Here is a 26,922-nt window from a genome sequence, read left to right on the forward strand (position 1 = left end):
CTCTGATTTATAATATACAAAAAAATTGAGTTATAATTACTCGTAGTTCTCGAGTTATTATTAAATCGAAGTTTTTGAGTTATTATTAAAATGAATTAAATTAAAAATTTGAAAAAAAAATAATAATAATAATTCCGGAAACAGACAACTTGTTTTTTGCACGTACAAACTTATGAACAAGTGTTGTTTTTTTAATAAGTTAATGATTGTAATGTAGATAAAGGGGGAAAAAAAATACTAGGGTTATTTAAAACGAAGAAAATGCCAAAAAAATAAACTGAAAATAATGTGAGTGTATTTCTTTCGATTTTATATACATCCGTAATAAAATGAGCGTATTGGCAATTACGAGTAAAAAAAAAGGTATTAATAATATTTTAATTTTAAAATTAGTATTAGTAATATTAATGTTAGTAAAAAAAATTATATGGTTCGACTCGTCTTTTCCAAAAATTATTTAAAAAAAAAAAAAAGTTTAATTGCTGTACCATTAAAATTCATTTTTTTGAATAATAATGTAAGAGCGAATATTAATCACAAAAAAAAGACAATAATAGTCTCATCACTTAGCCCCGCAGTTAACGTCGTATTTTTACATTGCAAAACTGTTATTTTATTATATGTTTCATTAAAACCATTAAAATTTACTAGAAATAAATTTTAAATTAACGAAAACAAAAAAAAGTTTGACACAATTATATAAAACATTATAAATCCTCAAGATGTAACTTGCAAATTAAAAAAATGAATCAAAAACTATTTCATCAAACATTAATCCTTCTGTTATAGAACCATTTTTTAAAGCTGGAATAAATAAAACAGCAACCAACCGTGGATGTAAGAAACGTGTCTTCAGCCTTTTAACAGATACTACGGTGAGAGAATCTTTACGGTTTGGTTAAAATAAACGCAAATCTAATAAGTAGAAAATAAAAGCAAGAAAAAAGTTAAGAAAGTCAGAGAACCAAAAACCAATAGAAAATCGAAAAAAAAAAAAAAAACGCAGCGAAAACAAATAAATTCAATTCACAAGTAAGTTTTGAAAGACATCAACCCAAGCAAAATTATACGTACTAAATTAGTATTTGCGCAAAATATTACGTAAGATACCTAAACTTACGTATATATGACGTATTAAATAGTACCTATCTTTTAATCCGTATGTTTACGTATTAACCCTTTCGTGACGAGTGACCCGTATGGCGGTTCATAAAATTTGTTTCTAAATGACGAGTGACCCGCATGGCGGTACATAAACAGTTTTGAATATTTCAAATTATCTATAGCAATTAGGGAAAACTTTTAACTTTAATTTTTTAATTTGTTAATTATTTGTTAATTAAAAGTTTGTTAATTGCATTTATAGATCGCTCAAAAATCAATTTTAAAAAATGACAAAAAAAGATAAAAAGTATACTGTCATGAATGAGAATCCTTGATATTTTTTTCAATGATAGTGGTGAAGATTTTTTTTGTTTGATCACTACAATAAATGTCTCATTTATTTAATATCAAAAACAATATGTTTATGTATTTCTTCTTTATTTGTTAAAGATCACATGGAGAAACTATATATTTTTGTTAATTTGAACATGCTATATTTTGATCACGTTACTAAGATAATAAAAATTTTTTTTTAGTTTTTTCATTTTCTGAAAGCCAATTCTTTGACAAAAAAAACAAGGTCTTATTTGTAAAATTCTGACTAGTAACTTTTACTTTATACTCTTTTAATTGATCGTGATCCAAGATCGTTATATTACGCGCAGTCATATAGCTGTTTTTAAGTCAGTCGCGAAAGGGTTAATACGAATTTAAACTAAAAATAATATCCAAAAGGTTAAAATACGTACTTTTACGTATTTTAAAATACTTTACAAAATTTATTCGCGGTTAAATATGGTAGCAAAACATTTCAAAGGTTTTTTTTTTATAAATGAGATAAATGACTCGAGGCGTGTGATTTTTTTTTCAGCAATCACCACTATATTATATCAGTTATATAAACTAAAATATACAGTGATAAGTATACTATATTATTGATTATTTAATCAAGTAATGTTTAATTTTTATTAATTTAATATTTAACTTAAATATTTAATATTTTAAATTAATATTTAACTGAAATTTTAAGGCAATTTTTAATAGAAAACGAACCGTGTCATTAGAGGTTTTGATTTAGTTCAACTAGTATTACGTATAGTTATAATTTTAATTTTCATCATTGTAATAATAACCATAGTATTATATGATATATATTTATTATATTATCTATTTTATTATCTTAGATAGATAGATATTCAAATTTGTCCTGGATTATCTATATTTTACGTATGAAAGCACAGTTCTCCTACGTAAATACCTGCACAAATGTCAACCCTAATGTAGATGTTTTATTTGCAGATTCTTATTTTACTATAATTCTATATCAAATGTCTTCCTCAAGAAATAAACGTAGAAAAGTTGCCATTGCAGTTAGTAATTTCTTGAATATCAAAAATGGTTTGTTTTATCATAAATTTTATGTTTTCACAAAATCCTTTTTATTTATCAATTATAATATTTATATTAGTCATTGCCTATGTTGTTTATATTATTTATTACATTATATATTCTGTTTAGTTATGATTTGAATTGTTGTTTTATTTTAATTTTAGGATATCAAGATGACAATTTACATTTGGAGAAATCCGAAAACTTAAATGTACATTCTGACTGTTTTGATTTTGAACCTGTTTCATATTATGAATCTCCATTATATTCTTCGTGCAATGAAGTTTCTACCAGCAGTGATTCTTGTGGCGAAAACCCAAGTGAATTTGAGTTGCAAATTAAGTTACGCGATTGTGCGATTGAAAACAATATACCTTATGCAACAATGGACAAACTGTTATGATTTTAAAACCTTATCATCCTCACCTACCAAAGTGTTCAAAAACATTATTAAATTCAAAACCTGCAACAATTAGAATTGTAACTAATGGTTAATTTTTTTTTATTGGTGTTGAACCTTTTCTTCAAACATTGAGTGTGTCTAACCCATCAATTATCTGTTTGTAATTTAATATTGATGGTCTTCCAATCTATCACAATTCGGAAATATCATTTTGGCCAATTCTGGTAAAAAAAGTTAACGATTCATTGTCACCAAAAGTTGTTGCTATTTTTAGTGGAAGGGGAAAACCAAATTTACAAGAGTTTTTTTCCGAATTTCTGACTGAGGTAAATCATCTTAAAAGCAATGGTGTTATAATTAACTCACACTTGTGCAATATTGATATAACTAATATTGTATGTGATGCCCCTGCACGTGCATTTATTAAGTGCATAAAGTATCATTCAGGATATTCCAGCTGTGACAAGTGCACTGTAGAGGGTGAATGGCTAAACAAGGTTGTATTTTTAGAAACAGATGCACCCCTGAGAACATTAGAAAGTTTTGTTTCTAGAGAAGACGATAGTCATCATAACGGTGTGACACCTTTGTTAGGCATTCCTATTCATCCAATTAATAGTTTTCCAAATGACTATATGCATTCTGTCTGTCTGGGGGTAGTACGAAAACTTCTAAGTTTTTTGTCTTCTGGACCATTCAGTGTTGAGCTATCTTCGCAATCACTAAAAACAATATCAGCTCGATTAATTCATGTTTCATCGTTCTTTCCATCAGATTTTAACAGAAGGCCTCGTTCATTGGAGAGTATGAATAAGTGGAAGACAACAGAATTTCGATCATTTCTCCTTTATTCAGGCCCTATTGTTTTGTGTGATATTCTTAGTAAACCAGTTTATGAACATTTTCTTATTTTACATAGTTCCATATTTCTATTATGTAGATCACAAGAGCATGAAGTTATTAAATATTGTGGCGAGTTGCTAAAAATATTTGTTACAAAGGCTGTTGTCTTGTATGGCAAATCATTTATGTCATATAGTGTGCATTCTCTTATACATCTGCATAATGATTGTTTACAATTTGGACCTCTTGGCAATTTTTGTGCTTTTCCCTTTGAAAATGCTCTTGGTCATTTAAAACGAAGAATTCGAAGTGGATATTTGCCGCTTCAGCAAGTAGCTTCTAGTCTTTCTGATAACAAATCTGAACATTCTAGTAAAGTTCACACCGATGGAGTTTCCCTTCAACATTGTAGTGGGCCTTTACCAAATCTTGGTAATTTTTTGCAATATAAAGTGTGCCATTACAAAAATCAAAGGTTTTCAAGCGGTTTGCGTGATAGTTCCGTAATGGTAGGACAAAAGTGCTATCAAATAGTTAACATCTTACAAGAAGACTTAAAAAGCCCATTATTCTTAGTCAGGTGTTTTACTGTGCAAACAAACTTTTATGACGTGCCACTTGCAAGTTCAAAATTATCTATTTTCAAAGTTAGTTGTCTTAGTGACACTTTGCATACAATTTGTATTACTCTTATATGGTAAATAATAGGTAAACAATAATAGGTCTTATATGGTAATTAACTATTTTTTTATATTCATTTATTTAAATTAAGCAATTTTTTTTTTGAATATTATGTATTTGAAATTTTTGTTTATTACAGATGTCTTATTCAGTAGTTATTTTTAATATTGATAATGAAGTGGCAACAGTGTCCAGTAAATGGTTTAAAGATTCAGGATGCGTTTTGTAGCCCAACTGTAGAGTAGGGAAGAAATTGCAAAATATGTTACTAAACCATGAAGTGCCAGGTGCTGACTGGATTTCCTATGAAGTACGAGTATTGTCCAGTAACATCTGTAGGTATTTTTACTGAGAGTATGCATTTCAACTGACATTTCAAGGAGAAAAGTTTTCTTTTTTTTTAATTATTAAACAGTTTAATTTAATATCTTTATAATTTTATTTTTGTAGTAACTCTCAAATCAGCAAGGGCAAAGGAGCGACTAGCTGAGGAAAATTCTGACCTTAGTTCGGCTGAAGATGGTAGCAGAATTATATATGCCCCTAGCAGATTTAACAGTCAGGAATATTGTCAACCACTATCCAAAATCAGCAAAATAACTTCAAATAGCCATACCACTTCCTATTTAAACAACCCTTTGATTACTCATACACCAGCATTAGTTTCTCATCCATCCTTAAATCAAACTTCAGCATCGTTTTCTAGTAAGCTAATTGTTTTATTTTGTTAAACAAGAACAGGCTATGTTGACTGATTAATCAGCATATAGCATTTTTTTATATCTGCATATAGCATTTTTTATATCTACATATAGGAATATGTTTGATTTTTTACATATAGGAATATGTTTGATTTGTATAACTTTTATGTAACTAGTCAATACTGACAAAAGTTTTTTTTAGATGATGATCATGGCATATTTGATACGCAGGAGTTTTTACGACCCTTAGCCAAAGTTAGAAAATTTAGTTCTAACTGCCAAACCACTTCATCTAATAACTATCCTTCATTTCCAGATAACTCAGCACTAGTTACTGATTTTTAAATTTCAAACTCTGTTCAAACTCCAACACCAATCTCTTGTGAGTTACTTAATTTTATTCTGTTGAAGATTATTCTTTAAAATATATTGAGTAATGGCTTTTTGCTATAATTCCTAATTATACTGAAGATTTTTGTGATTATTAAATATTTTTGTTTTATGGCTTGTTTTATAACATATAAGACAGTTTAATCTTTTATCATTATTAATCACAATCTTAATTTAGTTCTCGTTAATTATAATAAGTAAAATCTAATATTTTACATAATAAAATACAAACTATTTCTCCATCTGCATTTACCGGTTCAGGAATGGTTTTATAATTTGCTCTGGATCTGATGTTACGTTACCGGACTGTTTTAATTTTTTTTAGATTATATTCCTTGTGCCCATCATTGTACGCATGTTGTTACGTGGTTTGAGAAATTATTTAAAGAAATACAACAAATGCGTGCAGAACAAAATGTGATAAATCATCGTTTAGATCAACAATGTCGAAATGAGCATCAGCATGCAGATAGCAATTTTTTGAATTGTCTTCCACTTGGGAGTGAAGTTGATTTTGAACGGTTCGGTATAAAGATAAATGGTGACAATGGAAAAAGAACTACTCTGGTAAGTAAACTCTTGTGATATTTCCATTAGGTATTCTATAGATGAAATATTTATTTTCATTATATATTTTGTCATTATATTTTTTATTTTCATTATATATTTATTTTGGATTTGTATAAAATTATCTTTTTAAATGTTAATGTAAAGCAAAATGTACAAATGGATAATTTCTAATTGTTGTTCCTGTTTAGATACGTTACTTGCGGAAGAGGTCGGACTCAAATGTCAACAAGACCATACTAAATTTATTGAGAAGTTTACTAAAAGACAATGTTCTCAGTTGCTATTCTAGAGATGGAAAACGCGATAAAAAAAGTTTTTCTTCAATAAAGGGAAACTTTGTTTCCATAATTCAAGGTCAATATATTTAATATATATGAAAATTACATTTATTACTATGTATAAATTATATATTACCTTATTTATATTTATATATTACCTTATATGAATCATTAAATGTATATATATATATATATATATATATATATATATATATATATATATATATATATATATATATATATATATATATATATATATATATATATATATATATATATATATATATATATATATATATATATATATATATATACATCTGCATGTATAGGTAAGCAAAATGGGATAAAATTGCTTACCTTTCTTTTAGTAACATTTAGTAGATAAAGAAGAGGGAAAAAGAAGAATAATAAAATAAATTGATCCCTGGGATCAATTAAAGATAATTTTTTGAGAACCTATTTAATGTCTTTTGAATATGATTAGCCCAAAAAAATTTAATACATGTAATTAAGATGTTGTTATGAAAGTTCATAAAGGTGTGTCGTTGGTCCAAATAAATGTTGCAATTTCGGAACAATTAAAGAGACTCAATCAAAGAAATCGAAATTCTAAGTCTACAACAGCTGAAGAAACTACACCAGAAATTCTTGAGTTTGATTAAAAACCAATTATTTTATTAATTTGAAAATAAATTGTTAAAATATAAAGTCTTTTTTATTGTTAAGAAGACTTATAAGTTCAAAAAATATTAGCATATGATATGTTTATTTATGGGAATATGTTTGATTTTTGTCATGGCTACTAACATAATTTGTTAATATTTATTTCAGATGATGTTCATAAGATATTTAACAATCAAGAGTTTTTGCAACAAACCATGTTTTAATAAAACATGTCACATAACAAAACAGTTACATTTTAGTTCATTAAAATAATAACATTTATATTTTTTTCATTTATTTTATATTTATTATAATAAGTATTTTTAATATAAAATTTTATTCTTTATTTTACAGGTGGGTAAGATTTTTGTTTTATTTTGAAACGAGAACATCATGTGCTCTGCATATGATGTTCTCGTTTTAACAAAAAGTGTACAATTTTTTAGATGTTTCTTATTAACATCATTGTAAGAAGTTGTTTCTTCACAGTTGTTTAGTTTGTTTGCTTAAGTTCATTAAATAATTTACTTTATTATGACTGCAAAATTATTTAAAAAAATACAGCAATGAAAATCAACATCTAGTAGCACTTCTTTGAATTATCTTTACATTGGAATAATGTTAATTATGATTGGTACGGAGATAGGATGCATACAATGGAAAACGAGCTGTTGTTATGTAAGTTTTTATAAAATTTAGTCTTTCTGAGGGCCTAATTAAAAAAAAGATATTTAACCTGCTTGGTTCAGGACAATTTTTTTTATATAGGTATATATATTTAAAAAATTAGTTAAAAGTAGTAAATACACAGCTTTAAAAAAATTATTTTACTACAATAATGAACAGACACTAAACAAACATATGGTTATATACTTAGCTGTAGGTAGTATGTTTAACTGTACATAGTATGTTTTTGTTTTGTTATTTATGTCTAGATTTGTGGAAGAGGTTAAACAACAAGATGTAATTCAAGATAAAAACATTTAGTTTATGATATTTTTATATTTACTTATGTATTAGTTTGTGTATTTGACGTATTATTGCCACACAAGACATATTTTTTGTTGGGTAGTAATATACGTTTGGGATGAGAACATTCTTGAGACCCTGTTATAGTTCTTTAAATATTGTTGCTTATTTTTGTTGTCGGCACATTTAGATACTGTTTGGTATGTTTTTTAGAAACTATTTGTACGTTTAGATATTGTTTCAAAAGTTCTTAAAGACGTGTTAATCGTGCAAGTAAACGATGCTGTTAAAGCAGTTTATCTGAGCTGTTAAAGAAACTTAATCAAATGACTCGAAATTCTTTTCTTAGAGCAGCCGAAGCAACGATACTCGAAATAAAGTAATAAACTTTGAAATAAAATTTAAAAAAAAAAAATTGTCTTATTTGTTATATATAGCTTATAAATTTAATTGTCGAAGTTACGTAAATAGTGGTTGAAAAAAGTTCTATTAAGATAGGTATTTAAAACAACCTATAGTACAGTAAATAATACGAAAAAAATAAATAAATACGTATTAATACGTTCAAAAGATACGTATTTAATACTATGTAGTATTGTAAATTTTGAACAAAATAATTTAAATATTAACATGGGTGTATTTTATAGTTAGAACATTAAATCAAAATATATTTTAAATTTATAAATTTGCTTTTGAAGTAACTGTTTTTACATAAAGTAAAAAAAAAAGATTATTTTGGTACTGATCTCTTCTGAAACATAACCAGAAGCTTATACCCAGCGTCGTCCGGAAAATCTCTTGCGAACGTCCAGACATCCATAAATGCGACTTTTCCTGAATGAACTGGATATCGCATTCGGCAAAAACTAACATTTTAAAAAGTAAAATAAATAAATTTTATAATAGTAAATTCTACATAAAAAAAAGTCAAAAGAACATTCAACTATTTTTCTACTTTATTAATATAAAAGATCTTATTTTTCCTGATTTTCAAAAAAAAAAAAAAAAAAAAAAAACGAATCATCCTCAAAAATAAGGTCATCAGTGGCTTTAAGAAACCTCTGGATCACAAATCAAATATTTTTAGAAATTATTTATTATCGTATTAATAGTATAATGGGGGTAAACCTCACTTCATAAAAGTTTCGCTACCTAATAAATGGCACTGTGTTAATGCGTAAGGACATCAAGTGACGCCTAGTGATATCGTTTAAAGTTTCATAGTTTCTTTAAATAGCGTCTAAAAGACAGTGTGATAATATCTGGTTTGAAACAATAATTAAGTTTCTTGAATGAATACTTCAAAATGTTTTTAAATAAAGTTGAATTGTTCAGTGTTTTTTTACGGTTTCGTTTGTCGACATTTGTATTTTGGAGTTAAAAGGTTGAGAGAGAGATTTGAGAAAAAAAATTCTGGACATATTTTCGCGTCACGGTAAGGAATGAGGCGTGAACATCCTAGTTATATGCACTTCCGCAGTGCTCTCTGACAAGCCCATTAGGTCTTCTTGGGGCACCTAAATAACAAAATTAAAAAATTTTTTTTTTTTTTAAAAAAATTGGTTTCTTTTTCGATTTAAATACTTCTTTTAATTAATGCATTTACTTAAATACTTAATTTACTCGGATACTTTAAATTACGTTTTTCTAATCTGAAAAACGTAATTTTCAATCTACAAACCTCGCAAATTGCGTGAATTGATTCAGTCTTATCGTCTCTAATATAAAAATTTACATAAATAAATACATAAATTATTGTCATAGTATTAACTCTCAGCACTAAACTGGTTGCTAATAGCAATATGTATAAGTGTTAATAAGTTCTTTTATAAATATTTTAACTGTTTAAACTGTTTTTATTTTTAATAATTTATAAAATTATATCAAGCCATAACATATTAGATAACTTTTAATAATTAAACAAACATAATATAACTTAATATTACTTAAAGATAAAAGAGGTTTGGCATAAAAGTATGGATAATTTTATAACGCTTTTCAAAAGGAATTTAATGGAATGAGCTTTGCGAAATGAAAAAAAATATTGCTGTTTGTGTAAGTTAAGTTATAATTAACGTTTTTGCTTATAGATAAAATAAGTCATTTTTAGAAGTAGTGAAAAATACTAAAAAATACTAAAACTTTTCACTTTGTTGAAATTTGTGAGTTGTTTTGTTGATTTTTCGAATTCATCATTATTATCTAAAAAACTAAAATAGTTTGAAATAATAACTAAGATTAAATATCATTAAGAATTTTAAAATATAAAAATATTGAAATACTATTTTCAAATTTCGTCATCAATTTAATTATAAGTAACAACAGATTATTTGTATTAAAAAAATTGTGAATTTTTCACTAGGTTGGCGTTACATATGGACACTGTTCCTATTAAGTTTATTCGAACGTTATCGATATTAACGTTAAATTAGCCCAACTTAGATTTATGGTTGTTGTTCTACAACATATTGCTCTAGGAATAACACATAGGTGGCTGCTCATTAGGCCAACTTTAGCATCGTGAATATTTCATTAGTTTAGCGTCAAAATTGATTACATTGTTGCATATTTTACAACATTGAACCTTTTTTGTCTACTGGGTCATTGCAGTTTATACTAAAAAAAAGCTTATAAAAAATATTCAGAAAAACATATCATTTTCACTCATAATGAAAAGAGAAAAACAAACAACGAGTAATGAAATAAAAAAAAAATCGAAAAAGTATGCAAAAACTAATAAAAACAGTGACATATATTAGTAACTTTTCACATAATTAGTAAGTTTTTGTAACAGTCTCAACACGAGGCCTTTTATATGATGCAATTCATAGTCAGGGAACAGATCAAGACACCCCACTATATATAGATTTACAACATTGTTATAAATCTGAAAAAAACAACTTTATTCTTTAATCGAAGTTTAATTTTATTTTCAAAACTTAATAAAACATTTTTTTCCAATACATTCTTTTATTTTTCATTTTTCAACTAAAAAATGAAAAATCATATACTGAAATATATATATATATATATATATACATATATATATATATATATATATATATATATATATATATATATATATATATATATATATATATATATATATATATATATATATATATATATAAATATATATATATATATATATATATATATATATATATATATATATATATATATATATATATATATATATATATATATATATATATATATATATATATATATATATATATATATATATATATATATATATATATATATATATATATATATATATATATATATATATATATATATATATATATATATATATATATATATAATATATATATATATATATATATATATATATATATATATATATATATATATATATATATATATATATATATATATATATATATATATATATATATATATATATATATATATATATATATATATATATATATATATATATATATATATATATAAATATATATATATATATATATAATATATATATATATATATATATATATATATATATATATATATATATATATATATATATATATATATATACTTAAAATATAGTTTGAATATATAGTCAAATTCTGGGAACCAACAAGAAACCAATAACAAGATTTCAACTAATTAAATAACCACTAATAAGGATTATCCTTTTTATGCTTATAAACTTGCAGTTTATTGGGAAGAAACGTGTCTTATTTAAAAGAAAAACACACGTATGGAATATGGTTTAAAATTCCTAAATCAGTTTATAAATTATTATTACATAGAAGAGAACTTTTTTCAACTACCCTATTTTCGTAAAAGCTTTTGATCGAATAAGCTCAAAAATATCTCAACAAAACCATTAAAAGAGAACGATTACATCTTTTTTTGTAAGGAATCAAGAGAAGCTAATTTCTTTAATGTATTTACATGTGTAATGAACGCATTATATTATATATTATTAAGTTTTAAGTTCACTATTTTTAATCAAAATTTTTAATCTTAATCTAGCATTAACTACAAAATATTTAAAACTAATGCTAGAAGAAGTACATGTAAATGCATGCAATGACGATAGCAATGGATGCTTGTCAGAAAAGGACACATCAGATAAAAATTTTTTTTATGAAAATTCATCACGATTAAGATAAAAATAATAAAAACTGTTTTATTTTAAAATAAAAATAGTTTTAGTAACCTTAAAATAATATCTTGAACATTATAACTTTATAAAGCTCTGTGTGGGTGGGAGACACAATCATTTTTACTCTATAAATCCAATTTTTTATAAAACTAGAAGGTTATTAACTACAAACACAAATACTTTAATAGATAAATTTGTAAAAATTAAAATAGCTTGTGCAGGTATGGAGGAAACAATGTTTGCTCTCTTTTTTGTGGAACTGCTTCACCTTGAAAGACAATAATTGTAAAACTTGTAAAAATAATTTTTTTTTTTTAATTTCTAGTTTTTTATGACTTTTTAAAAAAATTTGGTGTCAACATTATTGTTTCCGTGTAATGTTCTGATCAAGATAACCACATAGTTACACATAGTACTTTATCGAACGCTTTTGAAAAATCTGTAAAAGTTTTTGTTTTCTTTTATCATGATCGAAATCTATTTTTAAATAAAGTAGCACATGAGCAGAAACAAAGACAGCAAAAAGAATCAAGTGTTATACTGATGGGAACAGAGGTTTCAGACAAATATCACAAAAATAAACAAGCAGCCGAAAATTTCTTTAGAACTGTTGGTATTGACATCTCAATTATTGTGCGAGTCAGATGTTTTAATCATAAAAAAACCCAACACAGAACTCAGAAAAACCAAGCTCATGCAGGTTATAGGTCATAGCCAATCAACCACCAAGCATAACCGCCAACATCTTATTTTTCTTGCTGAGACGTAGTTTACTGAGACTTCAGATACTGCTATTGCAGGGTATAACATTTTTTCACGAAACAGGGCCGGAAAGATAGGAGGTGGCACAGCTATCTACGTAAAAAACAATTTTAGATGCACGCTAACAAATATTAAACAACTTAAACAAAAATACCATTGAACAGCATTGATATAATTCAAGTTCGAAAAAGAATCCTTTTAGGGTGTATCTACCGACCAAACAAAGATGAACTTGCACTCCTAGAAACTACCAAATTAATTCAGACTGCTACAGAGGCCCACAAAACAAACGGTTGCGACTTCTTATAACTCTATGGTGACTTTAATTTTAGGCAAATTAGCTATAAAAGTATTAACTTTGGAGGAGGTGTTTCGACAGCAGTCAACATACTGATCAACAGCTAACCTGTATTTAGTTCGAGTCTTGTTTAGAGGAAAACCATTTACGCAACTTGTCACTTTCCTAACCTTTCGAAATTCATGTGTTAAAGAACCAAACTCCATCTTGGACTTAACTATAACCAACAAGCCAGACAGATTAATTTTCTTAACTTACGCTGAAACTATTGGGTCTACCCGGAGAGACAAGCTCACCTAACTATTGTAGGTTCAATTGCAGCTGCAATAATAAACAATGAACCACAAATAACTCCTCGATTAGTGTCGAGCAAGGCAAGCTACACTTTTATCTCGAATTATATTAGAAGTTATGACTGGGAGACATTATTTAAAAAAATATCTGAGGCCAAAAAATACAAAATTTTAATTGATAAATATAATGAAGCTACTTCACTTTACATACCAAGTACCACAAAACTATACCAGCCAAATAAAATCCATGGGTTACTAGTTAGATCCTGGAAGCTGTAAAAAAAAAGAATAAACTTTGGGGTAAATATGTGTCAGCAGGACCATGATCACACCAACTTATTAGAGCAGAATATAACAAAGATACACTAACTTCTTCGTTTAAACATAACCCAAAGGGACTCAATTCTTATGTCAAAAGCAAAATCAAAGTTCACGATAAAATCCATTTACTTGAAGACAGCAATGGATCGGTGACCGATAACATATTCAACATATGTAAGACACTCAACAATTATTTTTATACTGTATTTGAAGTAGAGCCGCAAGGACTGCTACCTAATTTTTTAAACCAATCTCCAGCCACTTGCAATAAAGGAGTTGATTTTATTACTTATGGAATAGTCAAAAACAGGTTCCTGAAACTTGATCCTTTAAAAACAACAGTTCCTGATGGAATCCATCCTAGAGTCTTGAAAAATTGCGCAGAAGTATTTTCTGTCCCTCAAACCATGCTATTTAAGTCTTCTATTTTAACATCCTTTGTTCCAGATCAATGAAAAAAAGCAGAAGTAGCACATACATTCAAAAAAGGAACTAATTTAAAGGCAAACAACTACCAAATAGTTTTCAAAACCTCGGTACCTTGTAAGGTGTTAGAAGGTTTAATCCACAATTGTAAAATGAAGCATTGCGTCAAAAACAAAACTATTACTCCAGCTCGGTATGGCTTTGTCAAACACAGGGGGTGCACGACAAGCCTATTAGAATCATGGGATACTGTTGCAGATATCATCAATCAGAGTTTTACAGCAGACGTACTTTATATAGACTTTTCAAAAGTGTTCGATAAGGTATTGCACAAAAGACTCTTATATAAACTGAAGGCATATCGCATTCACGTTCAACTACACAACTGGATAAAAAGTTGGGGGACAAATAGAGAACAACGTGTCAAAATAGATAATACATTGTTGCCGTGGAGTAAAGTGTTTAGCGAAGTACCTCAGGGTACGATTTTAAAATCGCTCTTTTTTGTGCTCTACATTAACGATTTACCGGACTTAATTTTGAGTCATACAAAAAAGTATGCAGACGACAGCAAAATCATAGGCATTATCAAGTCTGAAAAAGATGCACTATGTCTTCAAAAAGATCTTAATACAGCTGTTAAATGGTCTAAAAAATGGCTTATGTAATTTAATATTGAAGAATGCAAAGTTATGTCCATCCCTGCAGCTGGAAATAGAATGCTAGGGAAATGTAAAAAAGGATTCAGAAATCGTGGTTTAACTCTTTGGGGTTTCCTATATACTACTTATATCCAACCATTATAAGAATTTGCCGTCCTAGCGTGGTCTCCTCATTTCGTAGGAGATATAAATACAATCGAAAAAATTCAACATCGAACCACAAAATGGATTAAGTCACCTAAAATACGAGAAACGTTTAACACAGCTTAATTTGACTACCCTTAAAAACCGCCGCACGCGTATGGGCCTTATTACAGCATTACAAAATAATTAATGGAATTGTTTCAATCAATTTTGTGGCGCTACGAGCCACACCAGCGTATCAAAGATCTAAGTATAGTGTAAGAATAAGGAGCCACGCCTTTGAACTAGACGGCGATAAAAATTTGAAAAATCATAAAAGCCGTTGTTTTTTCACTAATCAAGTAGTTAAAAACTGAGTTCCTTATTAACTACAACTGTAAACGCACCATCACTCAACTGTTTTAAATGTAGACTTCAATCGTGCAGTTTATTTACTCTTTTCAATTTGGCTGGCGCAGCTATAATTGCAAATGTTGTCAGAAAAGAGGGGTCCTTGTCAGCCGCTCTCTGTCATTTACTAGAATATGCATTTTAGATAAATTCTTACCACGAAGTGATTTCAATAAATTTGTAAATAATAATTATTGATGACTGAATAAGTATACGAATAGAATTTAATGTCATTTCAATTTATTTAATAAAAGGTTTGCATGTTTAATGGTATTTTTTATGAGAAAGAATGAAGCTTATTTTGTCTAAATAATATTTTATAACGTTTATTACATTAAAAAAATTTGCTACGGGTTTACATTAGTCATAATTGAAGTGAATTTTAAAACATTTTTAAAAAAAGTTGATCAATTGTAATTCAAATGGAAATAAAGTTTATCGGAGTACAGGTTATTTGGAGTACAGGCAATAAACTTTGGGAGTTAGCTTTTTGATTTGGAAAATCAAAATAATCTGTGCTTTTGTATGATACTGAACAATAAACAGCTAATCAAAAAAAAAAGAAGTTTTCTCAATCAACTGCTGCATCAGATGATTTAGGTAATGACGCAGGTATTGGTCATACAGGCTGCTGGTACAACCAAACTCAACAAACTCCTGTTTCTTAATTTCTAGCAATCTCTATATACTTATATGTGCATTTAAGCAAAAAATCTTTAAATGTGATAAAAAGTGAAAAAAAACTCAAGTATATTAAAAATATTTTTGAGTTTTTTTCTACATTGTAAAAGTTCAAATATATAGACTAAAAAAGAAAAAAATTGGTTTTTTACAACGACGAATGTTAAAAAGACAAAAACATTTTCACTATTGGCGCATTTAGTGCATTTTGACTATATTCCACTGTTTTTATTAGTTCTCAAAATTATATAAAATGAACTTATCAACCATTCTCTTAACGGATTACTTTAAACTTAAGATGTTTTTTGTTTAGTTTATTAGTGAAGTTTAGCGTTGCGTAATATATGGACGATCCCAAACTACAAATAAGTACTGTCCTTAGGAAAATTTCACTATTTGTCGTTTTAGCACTAAAAAACACGCTGGAAAAACTATAATTTACATAACTAATAGTATATACAACCAGGGCCGTCCCGAAAAGATCCTAATTTGGAGTAGTGTGTGAGGGGGGGGGGGAGGGTAAAGTATCCTACTAAAGCCAAGAGAAAAAACACTTTATTGTATGAGGCCTTAAAAAAAAGAAAAAGATCCTCGTTGGCTGGCGTTTGCTGACTCTAATGTCCAAATTTGCCGACTAATTTTTGAATGAAAATCTCCTAGGGGGTTAGATAACACTTCCCCTCCCTCCGGATGGATACAATCAATTTAAATAATATACAATATGAACCGATAATTGTTCTGTTGATCTGCTACCATCTACCTAAATAATGATTTAAACCGTAAAAAATCACTATGGAAACGCATTGACCATGTGAGCAATAAAGTTTTGAAAAGCTGATTGTTATTAAAAGCTAATATATTTTTTTTGTTTGTTAGTCTTAAAAAGATCTGTACAAAAGTAGAAAAAAGTTATGAAAAAACCTCTGAATTATTCAAGCATCTAATTTTACAACATTTTAGCCAAAACCACACTGTTTAATGTTTATAGGTACAAAATTTATAGTTTTGTTTTCTTGAACAGCCCTTCTGGGACACTTTACAAAATATTAATTCACTGTCAAAGGTTTTCTGGTTTACAACTTTTACAACAAAGTGAGACTTCCAGTTTCAAAAGTTATTTGGACATTTTGAAGATGAATATATCTAATATATATATATATATATATATATATATATATATATATATATATATATATTTAATGATAAAGCTTGATATTTTCACATTTTCTAGTTTTTTGTGCAATTCTGTTCAAGAAAACCAAACTATAAATTATGTACCTATAATTATGTTATATTATAACATAATTACAATTGTAATTATAACATAATTACAATAATTAGTTACCATAAATAATTAATTTATAGCCTTTTATTTATTAAATTGATAAGTGTATTATTATCAATTTATCAGCAACATATTTATTTTTCAAATCTGTTGCTGTTAAAATAAAATAAACATAAAAAACTTTCCATTTTAAAACAGTCCGCGAACAGCAATAATATACTAATATTCATTATTTAATACTCTCTTAAACCCACAGACTGTTAATTTAGTACATAATGGCAGCTGCAAAAAAAGAATTAGATGCTTACTACCGCATTTGAAAGATTGATTTGACAAGATAAAAGTCAAAAATAGTGCAAAGCAAGAAGTACAATAAAACCCTAATCAAGAAATACAATAAAACCCTACCAATGATGAGTATCAAAAACAGTTTTTGCATTGTTTTGTTCACCAAGATTGCCAAGTTTACGCATTCACTTCTAAGACCATAAGAGCAGAGGATGCCTTTGCAAAAGACTTTTCTGAATTAGAGCGAATGTATATATATATATATATAAATACATATATATATATATATATATATATATATATATATATATATATATATATATATATATATATATATATATATATATATATATATATATAAATACATATATATATATATATATATATATATATATATATATATATATATATATATATATATATATATATATATATATATATATATATATATATATATATATATATACATATATCGTTTGATGTAGTTTTATATTAAAGTAATACAAAACTCTTGTTCATTGAAAAGTGCTCAATATTTAGGAAATTTGTTTTGATTATATATAAATTTCAAAACAGAGCAGTTTATAATTAAAAACAAAAAATTTTCTTTTTTTGGTAAAGATATCTAGTAGGCAAATACATCGTGTTCGGTCAATACCATGAAGTGTCTCTCATACTTAATATGTAAATATATATATATATATATATATATATATATATATATATATATATATATATATATATATATATATATATATATAAATATATATCTATATATATCTATCTATCTATCTATCTATATATCTATCTGTCTATCTATTTATCTATCTATCTATCTATCTATATATGTATATATATATATATATATATATATATATATATATATATATATATATATATATATATATATATATATATATATATATATATATATATATATATATATATATATATATAAACATATAGATATTAGAAGTTTGTTAAATTTATACATTAATTTTTTTTTTTTTTAATTTTAGATTTTTGCTTTAGTTTGTTTTTATTTGGTGATAGGAATTGAATACCAATATGGTAGGTTTTGAAAAATTGTTTTTTGTGTTTGATTCCTTTTTTTGAATTAATTTGTTTTATTTTAATATAAATATTTATATAAATATTTGTTTTATTTTTAATTTTTATAACAGTATAATTTTTTTAATTTACTTTTAAAGTAGAAAAAAATAAAAAAAAGAGAAAAAACTGCATAGCTTTTTTCTCTCTTTTTTTTACTTTTTTTTACATTCTGCATAAAATGGTAGAATATAAGTATAAAAAAAAATTCAAGGTTTTTCTTGTAAAAAATTAACTTTCTTGCTATGAGTATTAACTATTCATTTGGGTTGTATTCTCAATCATTTAGAATTCAAACTCTTTCAGAGCATCAAATATTATCATTAAATACATTATACTTTTGTCATTATAAAGCATTATTCAAATGATGTAGAGAAGATAATGTAGTTGTTAATGCAATTAGAATCGGTACAAGGTACTGTCTCAATAAAAAAGTTGCTTTACAATATTATTTATTTAGTTTTGGCAGTAAAAATTAAAAACTTTAATGCTGAAATACCAGATTTAAAAACTTTAATGATGAAATACCAGATGTACAAAAATTTATTTTCAATTGTGAGTTAACCTTGCTTATATTGCTCTGGATTTTTTGGTTTTTAAAAAGTTGTTTAATAGTTGCACGAGTAGTAAGTGTCAAGAAAAATAAAGATTTAAATCTTACTTATTAAAAGAATAATATCAAATGACAGCAGACACATAAAATGATACACAAAATTAAAAATAAAATTTATATATCTTTATGTATACCAACAGTGGGCAATTTACTTTAAAATTCCTCTACTAAGTATTTTTTAGATTCCTTTAATTTAAAAGGAATCTAAAAAATACTTAGTAGAGGACACTAAGAAGATATCTTTGTAAAGCTTCTACATTATTGTAAGTATCATTATTAAGTAAAGGATACTTATAGGCTATCTTTTGTTAACCTTATATATTCTTGTAAATAACTAGTAGAGAATTCTTGTAAGATATCCTTGTAAAGCATCTTTGAAGAGCTTCTAACTTCTTGTAAAGTTTTTATGTAAAGTTTCTAACTTCCTGTAAATTTTCTATATAAAGTTTCCAACTGCTTGTAACGCTTCTACATTTTGAATATCTGTCCAGTAAGTTTAGAAAACTATTTCTTTTGCAAAGCTTGATTTTTTATTTATTTATAAGCTAATAAAAAATACTAATACTTTAAAAAGTGTTGTATGGACTGTTTGCTGAGCTCTGTTGGTATAAAACTGAGATCGTATAAAACCCAGACAAATCTTCTTGTTCTAAAATATATTATTATGTTGTCATGTTTTTTTAGTATCTTGGTATCATATTATAATATTAAAATGATAAAAATGTAAAAGCATCTTTAAATTAATTTTCATTCTTTACCATTCTTTTGTTAAAATATTAATTATAATAATCCAGTTTATTGAGAAAGAAAAACTCAATGATTGAATTTGGACTATATTTTTATATCTACTTTTGGTCTGTATATACAGGTAAATCACTGTATTGTTTATTTTTTTAATAAAAAGAAAAAAATGTTGTATTAAGCAAAAGTATTCACAAATTAAATTTAATTTTACTTTTGGAAATATTTTATAATACTTCATTCATAATATATAGTAATTGCATATTATGTAAAAATTACACATTAGTAACTAAAATTATTACAACTTTTAATTTTAATTGTAAGTTGAAAAGCGAAATTGCTTTTCTCTAAATGAATTTTTTAAATTTTGTTTTAGAAATTTTAAAAGTGAACTCATTTACGTTTGATACATTTTGTAATATGCAATCATATCCTTATAATTTTCTACTAAATTATGGAATACGAAATAATGACTTTTATAAAGAGAATGCAACTCTTAAGAAGGATAATCTATGGTTGTTCAATTTAGCAGAAGAATACATTGTGGTTAGTGCTAGTGTTGCTGTTACAAATAACGGTTATTTATTTAATGTTAAATTAAGTTCTGATGATAGTACATCTTGTTCGTCAATATGGGATTATAATGATGCATATAAATGTTCCAAAATGGATCAGCGCATTGATAATGAGCATTTCTATGAAATAGATGTTGGATTCAATGGAGCTATTACAAATTATGTTAAGTTGTCATCTTCATATGATGAGCTGATTCTCTATTTTCTTGTGTATACAAAACAATTAATAAAACCTTGTAAGTAACAAATTATTAAATTATTAATCATATAACTTAATTATGATAATAATGATAGATCTAATTTACATACATTTATACATATATACAATAACATTAAGTATACAAAAAAATAACAATTTTAATGAAACCCTAACCCAGCTTATTGTGAATCTGGATATAGCAGATCTAAGATGCTTCATATATATCTTTTTTTTATGGTCTTTATTTTTATTAGATATTTATTAGTTTGATTATCCAAATTTGGCCGGTTAAAAATGAATGGTATAGAAAGTGCATAAAGTACATAAGAGTTATATAACAATATACACACACACACACACACACACACACACACACACACACACACACACACACACACACACACACACATATATATATATATATATGTATGTATATGTAAAGATATATATATATATGTAAAGATATATATATATATTTATATATATATATACACACATATGTATATATATAAACACACACACATATGTGTGTGTGTGTTTATAGCAAAAAAGATAATTAAAAGACGTATTATATAAATATTAAACAATAAATAAATTAAAAACAAAAAGACAAATGTTTTATTTAAATTCCATATAAAATAATTAGATAAAACAGCAAAACAAATGTTTTATTTAATTCTAAATTTTTATTAGATCTTTATTAGTTTGATTATCCAAATTTGGCCAGGAAAAAATGAATGGTATAGAAAGTGCATAAAATACATAAGAATTAACAATATACATGTATATATATATATATATATATATATATATATATATATATATATATATATATATATATATATATATATATATATATATATATATATATACATACTTACATACATATCTATGTATATAAACACACAAACGTGTGTGTGTGGATATATAAAAAAAAATTTAATTAACAAATGTATTATATAATTATTAAACAAAATAATTAAAATAAAAACAAAAAGATAAAGCAGCAAAACTAAAATTTAATTCTAACAAAAGTTTTTAAAGAAATAATGACAAAAAAAATAAATAATTTATACAAATACTCAACAAAATATTAAAAATAAAAATATAAAGACTAGCGTTTTATTTAAATTCTTAATGAAGTAATTAGCAAAAAAACTAGAAAAACAAATATTTTATTTAAATTCTAAATAAATTAATTCATACAAAAAAACTTTTTCACAACTTTTTATAAAAGTATTTAATGAACAAAAAGGATTTACTGCAATTTAAAAATTGCAGTAAATCCTTTTTGTAAAAAACGCTGCAATTTTTTTAGCAAATACTTTTTTATGCAGTTGCCAAAAAAGGTTTTTGTGGGTGTGTGGACAAGCGCAAAAAGGCTTGAACATGAAAGTGCTGGATAAAGGGAGAAGACTTATATATATATATATATATATATATATATATATATATATATATATATATATATATATATATATATATATATATATATATATATATGTATATATATATATATATATATATGTATATATATATATATATATATATATGTATATATATATATATGTATATATATATATATGTATATATATATATATGTATATATATATATATATATATATATATATATATATATATATATATATATATATATATATATATATATATATATATATATATAATATATATATATATATATATATTATATATATATGTATATATATACACAGCTATCAGAATTAGGATCAGCATTAGGTAATCCTTACTATTATAGTGCCATTCTAAAAGTGTCTGAGGTTGGTGATTACCATGATTGTATTTAGTTTCAATAGTTGTGCTCCTTGCCCTTTTTCCTATTATTTTTATGATTATCAAACAAGATAATATAAAATGAACCAGCATAGTTAATTTTGGTATATTTAAAGCTTCTAGTTGATTGTATTTGAAATTTATGAAGATCAGGATCAGTTTTTTTTGTAAGTGTTCATTCTTGGAAGAATTTATAAATTACACATTTGTGTAACACTGATTTAACAGTTTTCTTGCTCTGAGTGATTCAAAATAAATGTTGTACTTCATTAAAAGTGCTTTCATTGCCTCGATGAAATAGTTTTTTGTGGGGCTCTTGAATTATAAGGCAACACAAATAATGGGAAAACATTGAGAAAAGAGCGTTTTTTTTCTTAAGAAATTCTGAACCTTTCACCTATCTAATGCTTTTACAATAAGATAAATCATCAGGACAAGTGGATATGTCAGTTGAGTTTTATCTTACCATGAACAAAATGCCAACTATCATAATTAAATATCCTCCTAATTTTTACAACTTTATGGTTTTAACCCATGGCTTCCAACAACATGACTTTTTCATTATTCAATGTAATGCTACTAAAGAATCTCACCATGATACAACTTTTAATATAATCATTTTATTACAAACAGGATGTTAGTCCTGTTTCATGAATTCAGATGATGAATGGCAATCTAATATTTTAATTGCAGGATGGACAAGATTTTAGGTAGTACAACTTTAGTTTTCAAAGTTTGTTAGCAGGTTTTGGTAAAAGCTCTTGATATAACACAAATATAAGTAATAGAATCATATGCTTTGATTGAACTGCCTGAAAAAGCATGTAACCCTATTGATATAATTTTTTCTTTTACTTCTCTTATTACGTATCTTGCAAAGCAGTTATGTTAAATTTTTAAAATCTGCAATATATAGGACTCTAATAAAACTTGACACTATCAGGAATCTCCTCACCCCTTTTTAGTTTATCCCTACAAAGTATTTAAAGTATAATTTTAACTCATTTAGTAATTGGTGATATTAGCCTAGAAAGATTGTAAATTGATGCAGCAAAACATAAAACTCTTTGTCTTGGGTAACAACATCTCTTTTTTAAAAGTGATTTTAAAACCTAAACTGATCATTTTTAATTAAGCCAAAATTGATCATTTTTAATGTCTCAATCGATTCAAAAAATCATTTTATTATTCAATTGAGTATTTATATTGACGTTATCATATTTATTGTCATCACCAACTTTTATTACAACTAAAGTAATTTTTTTTTCCATTATTCTTATTATTTTCTTTTTTTGTATCTAAAAACACTGTTTTGATTTAAGCCAATGTTTTGAAACTTTAAATGTACTAGATATACTAGGAAAGTGCTGACCCAAATCTGCAAAATTGAGCCTATATATATAAATATATATATATATATATAAATATATATATATATATATATATATATATATATATATATATATATATATATATATATGTATATATATATATATATATATATATATATATATAATATATATATATATATATATATATATATATATATATATTTAGAAGGCAGCCAAATACAGTCAGCACTGCCAAAAACAATCTAGAATAGCTCCTAATATATATTGATATATAAACACACACATATATATATATGTATACATATTTATATACTTGTAGAAACACACATACATATATGTAAATAAATAAATAAATAAATATATATATATATATATATATATATATATATATATATATATATATATACATACAGATATGTATATATATATATATATGTAAACATATATGTGTATATACATGTATATATACATATATATATATATTAGCATATATGTATATATATATATATATATATATATATATATATATATATATATATATATATATATGCATATATATATATATATATATATATATATATGTATGTATATTTTTTTTGTTAATTTACCTCCTCAAGGCCGAGAAGACCACTACAGACAAGGAGGCTACTTATTTGTGGTATAACCCTCTCTCAACTCTAAAACTCCGAAACACAAACCTTGACAAACAAGGCCGCTGCGTGAAGAAATGAGTTGAGAGCGGTACTACCAGGGACATGGTGGGAATCGAACTTGGAACCTCTCGCTTACAAAGCGAGCACTCTACTACTACACCACTACCGCATATATGTATATATACATATATATATATATATATATATATATATATACATTTATACATATACATGCATATATATATATGTATATATACATATGTATATATATACATATATATATATATATATATATATATATATATATATATATATATATATATATATATATATATATATATATATATATATATATATATATACATACATATATATATATATGCACATGTTTTTAAATTTATTTTAGCATATTTTGATGCACCTGATGCTAGCACATATTCAATAAGTGAGGCTTCTTTTTTTTCTACTACTTCAAATATATTCTTGGATGCAATCATAAGAGGATTAAATCTAACCACCATTGATATTCAACCTATAAGTCCAATTAATACAGATTTTGATGTATCTCCTGTTGCATGGTTTACAGTAAAATTAAGCAAAGTTAAAATAACTCATCAGCTCATAGTTATGTCTAGCAATGCAGGTAGTAATAACTTTATCAATGGAATATCTCTATCTTTTCGATTAAATGAGAACAGAAATTTTTTTTTTTACAAAGAAAATAATGAGATAAAGGTAATTTATGGTATTTAAATATAAAATTGTTGCATTTTATTTTTTACTCTTTAGTTTCTTATTGTTATTATTATTTTTTTTTTACACACTTGTTAGTATAGTTTTTATATATCATAATATATTAATATTTAAAATAACAAAATGGTTATACTCTTTCAATTTGTTGAATTCCTAACTAAAATGTTTAAGTAAATTTTTCTGGATAAAAAAAAAATAAAATAAAATAAAAGCTGAATCTTCTATATATTTGTCTAGATGTTAAGTTTTGAACTAAAGTTATTTTGAATATTTTAAAAATTTACAGCAACAAAGCATCAGTGATATAAAGCATCAGAGATAAATTATATATTAATTTTATTATTACATTAATTTGATATTAATTTTTATAAAAATAAGTTTAAATAAAAAACAGTTTTCAGTACTTCTAACAGTATTATTTTTCTGCAAGAAAACAAAATAAAGAAAAAAACAAATAATCTAGCTAGTTTAACAATCATAAAAAACTTTTAATAATATTTTGGCATTATTAACAGATTTATTTTTTAAAATAAGCTCTAAGTAAAAGAAAACTTGTGATAAGCAATTTCAATAATTTTTTCCCAATAATTTTTAACAATAATTTTAATCCATTAAGTAGAATAAACAATACATATATCTAAATGTATCTTAGATAAATATAAGTGCAGTATTCATATGGAACAATAGAGAGGCTAAAAAATGCAAAAGAAAAAAATAAATTTAATTTAAACTGAATAATAAAGTAAAATATAAATTGCTGAACAAAGAAACTTTAATATAAACAAAAAAAAATCAAAAAAGCACTGTATACTGGTCATTTTGTTTGTGGTGTTTTTATAAAATTAAAAAAGCTTTTGATACTATTGATCATACCATTTTAATTTCTAAGCTTGGAATTGTTTGCATTGGTTTTGACCTTACTTCTCAAATTTAAAGAAGTTAGATTATGAAACTTTCATAAAAATTTTATGTAAATGCACTCTGTAAAAAACTAATTTAAGTCAATAGCATGCTTTCAATAATTTTCATTGTGCCGATAAATCATTAAGTGTTTGCAATCTTTCAATCTTTCACATTTTATTATTTGCAAATTGGAATAATGTTAATAAGTTGTTATCAGGGTAATGTCAATCAACCCAATATTAAATAAATTTTCAATTGTATAATATCAAAACTTCAAACTTCTTCCAAAAACATTAACTAATTACTGTGTCTGCAATGACTGCAAAAAGATTTAACTTTTCTTAAATTAAAATTTTACAGTAACTCAATATATACACACATTTAACTAAAATTATGAATAATGAAAGCCTAAATGTATTACCCCATATAACTTCAAGGTATGGAAATCATTCAATTTTACATCAGTGTATCTGTAAATGGATTGTGAAGGAGTATGAAATATTATTACTTTAAAAGAATATAT

The 26,922-nt window shown here is 25.1% G+C and overlaps 2 protein-coding genes across 14 annotated transcripts in view; both read left to right on the forward strand.

The window, feature by feature from the left end:
• The first annotated feature begins 2,243 nt into the window (after positions 1-2,243).
• LOC136088812 (uncharacterized) lies at positions 2,244-8,406 on the forward strand. 13 transcript variants are annotated; one of them, XM_065813629.1, is made up of 9 exons: positions 2,254-2,502; positions 2,658-3,222; positions 4,560-4,759; positions 4,871-5,125; positions 5,324-5,503; positions 5,837-6,078; positions 6,270-6,435; positions 6,873-8,131; positions 8,224-8,406. In XM_065813629.1, the coding sequence occupies exons 3-5, from the start codon at positions 4,696-4,698 to the stop codon at positions 5,464-5,466; spliced, it is 462 nt and encodes a 153-aa protein (XP_065669701.1). In that variant the 5' UTR covers positions 2,254-2,502; positions 2,658-3,222; positions 4,560-4,695; the 3' UTR covers positions 5,467-5,503; positions 5,837-6,078; positions 6,270-6,435; positions 6,873-8,131; positions 8,224-8,406. The 13 variants fall into 13 exon arrangements, with proteins under 13 accessions (XP_065669694.1, XP_065669690.1, XP_065669691.1 ...); XM_065813625.1 differs by having other exon boundaries at positions 4,560-4,755; XM_065813628.1 differs by having other exon boundaries at positions 2,257-2,502; positions 4,560-4,755; positions 7,587-7,700.
• A 1,480-nt stretch (positions 8,407-9,886) lies between these two features.
• The window catches only part of LOC105844513 (uncharacterized), a 154,326-nt gene continuing 137,290 nt past the window's right edge, over positions 9,887-26,922 (forward strand). The window contains exons 1-4 of the mRNA XM_065813630.1: positions 9,887-10,046; positions 18,708-18,759; positions 20,529-20,963; positions 25,150-25,478. Of these exons, the coding sequence (XP_065669702.1) occupies positions 10,023-10,046; positions 18,708-18,759; positions 20,529-20,963; positions 25,150-25,478 (840 nt within the window). The 5' untranslated portion in view covers positions 9,887-10,022. The remainder of the gene's footprint in view (positions 10,047-18,707; positions 18,760-20,528; positions 20,964-25,149; positions 25,479-26,922) is intronic.

The sequence above is a fragment of the Hydra vulgaris genome, chromosome 12, assembly GCF_038396675.1.
Source record: "Hydra vulgaris chromosome 12, alternate assembly HydraT2T_AEP".
NCBI classification, from domain to species: Eukaryota; Metazoa; Cnidaria; class Hydrozoa; order Anthoathecata; family Hydridae; genus Hydra; species Hydra vulgaris.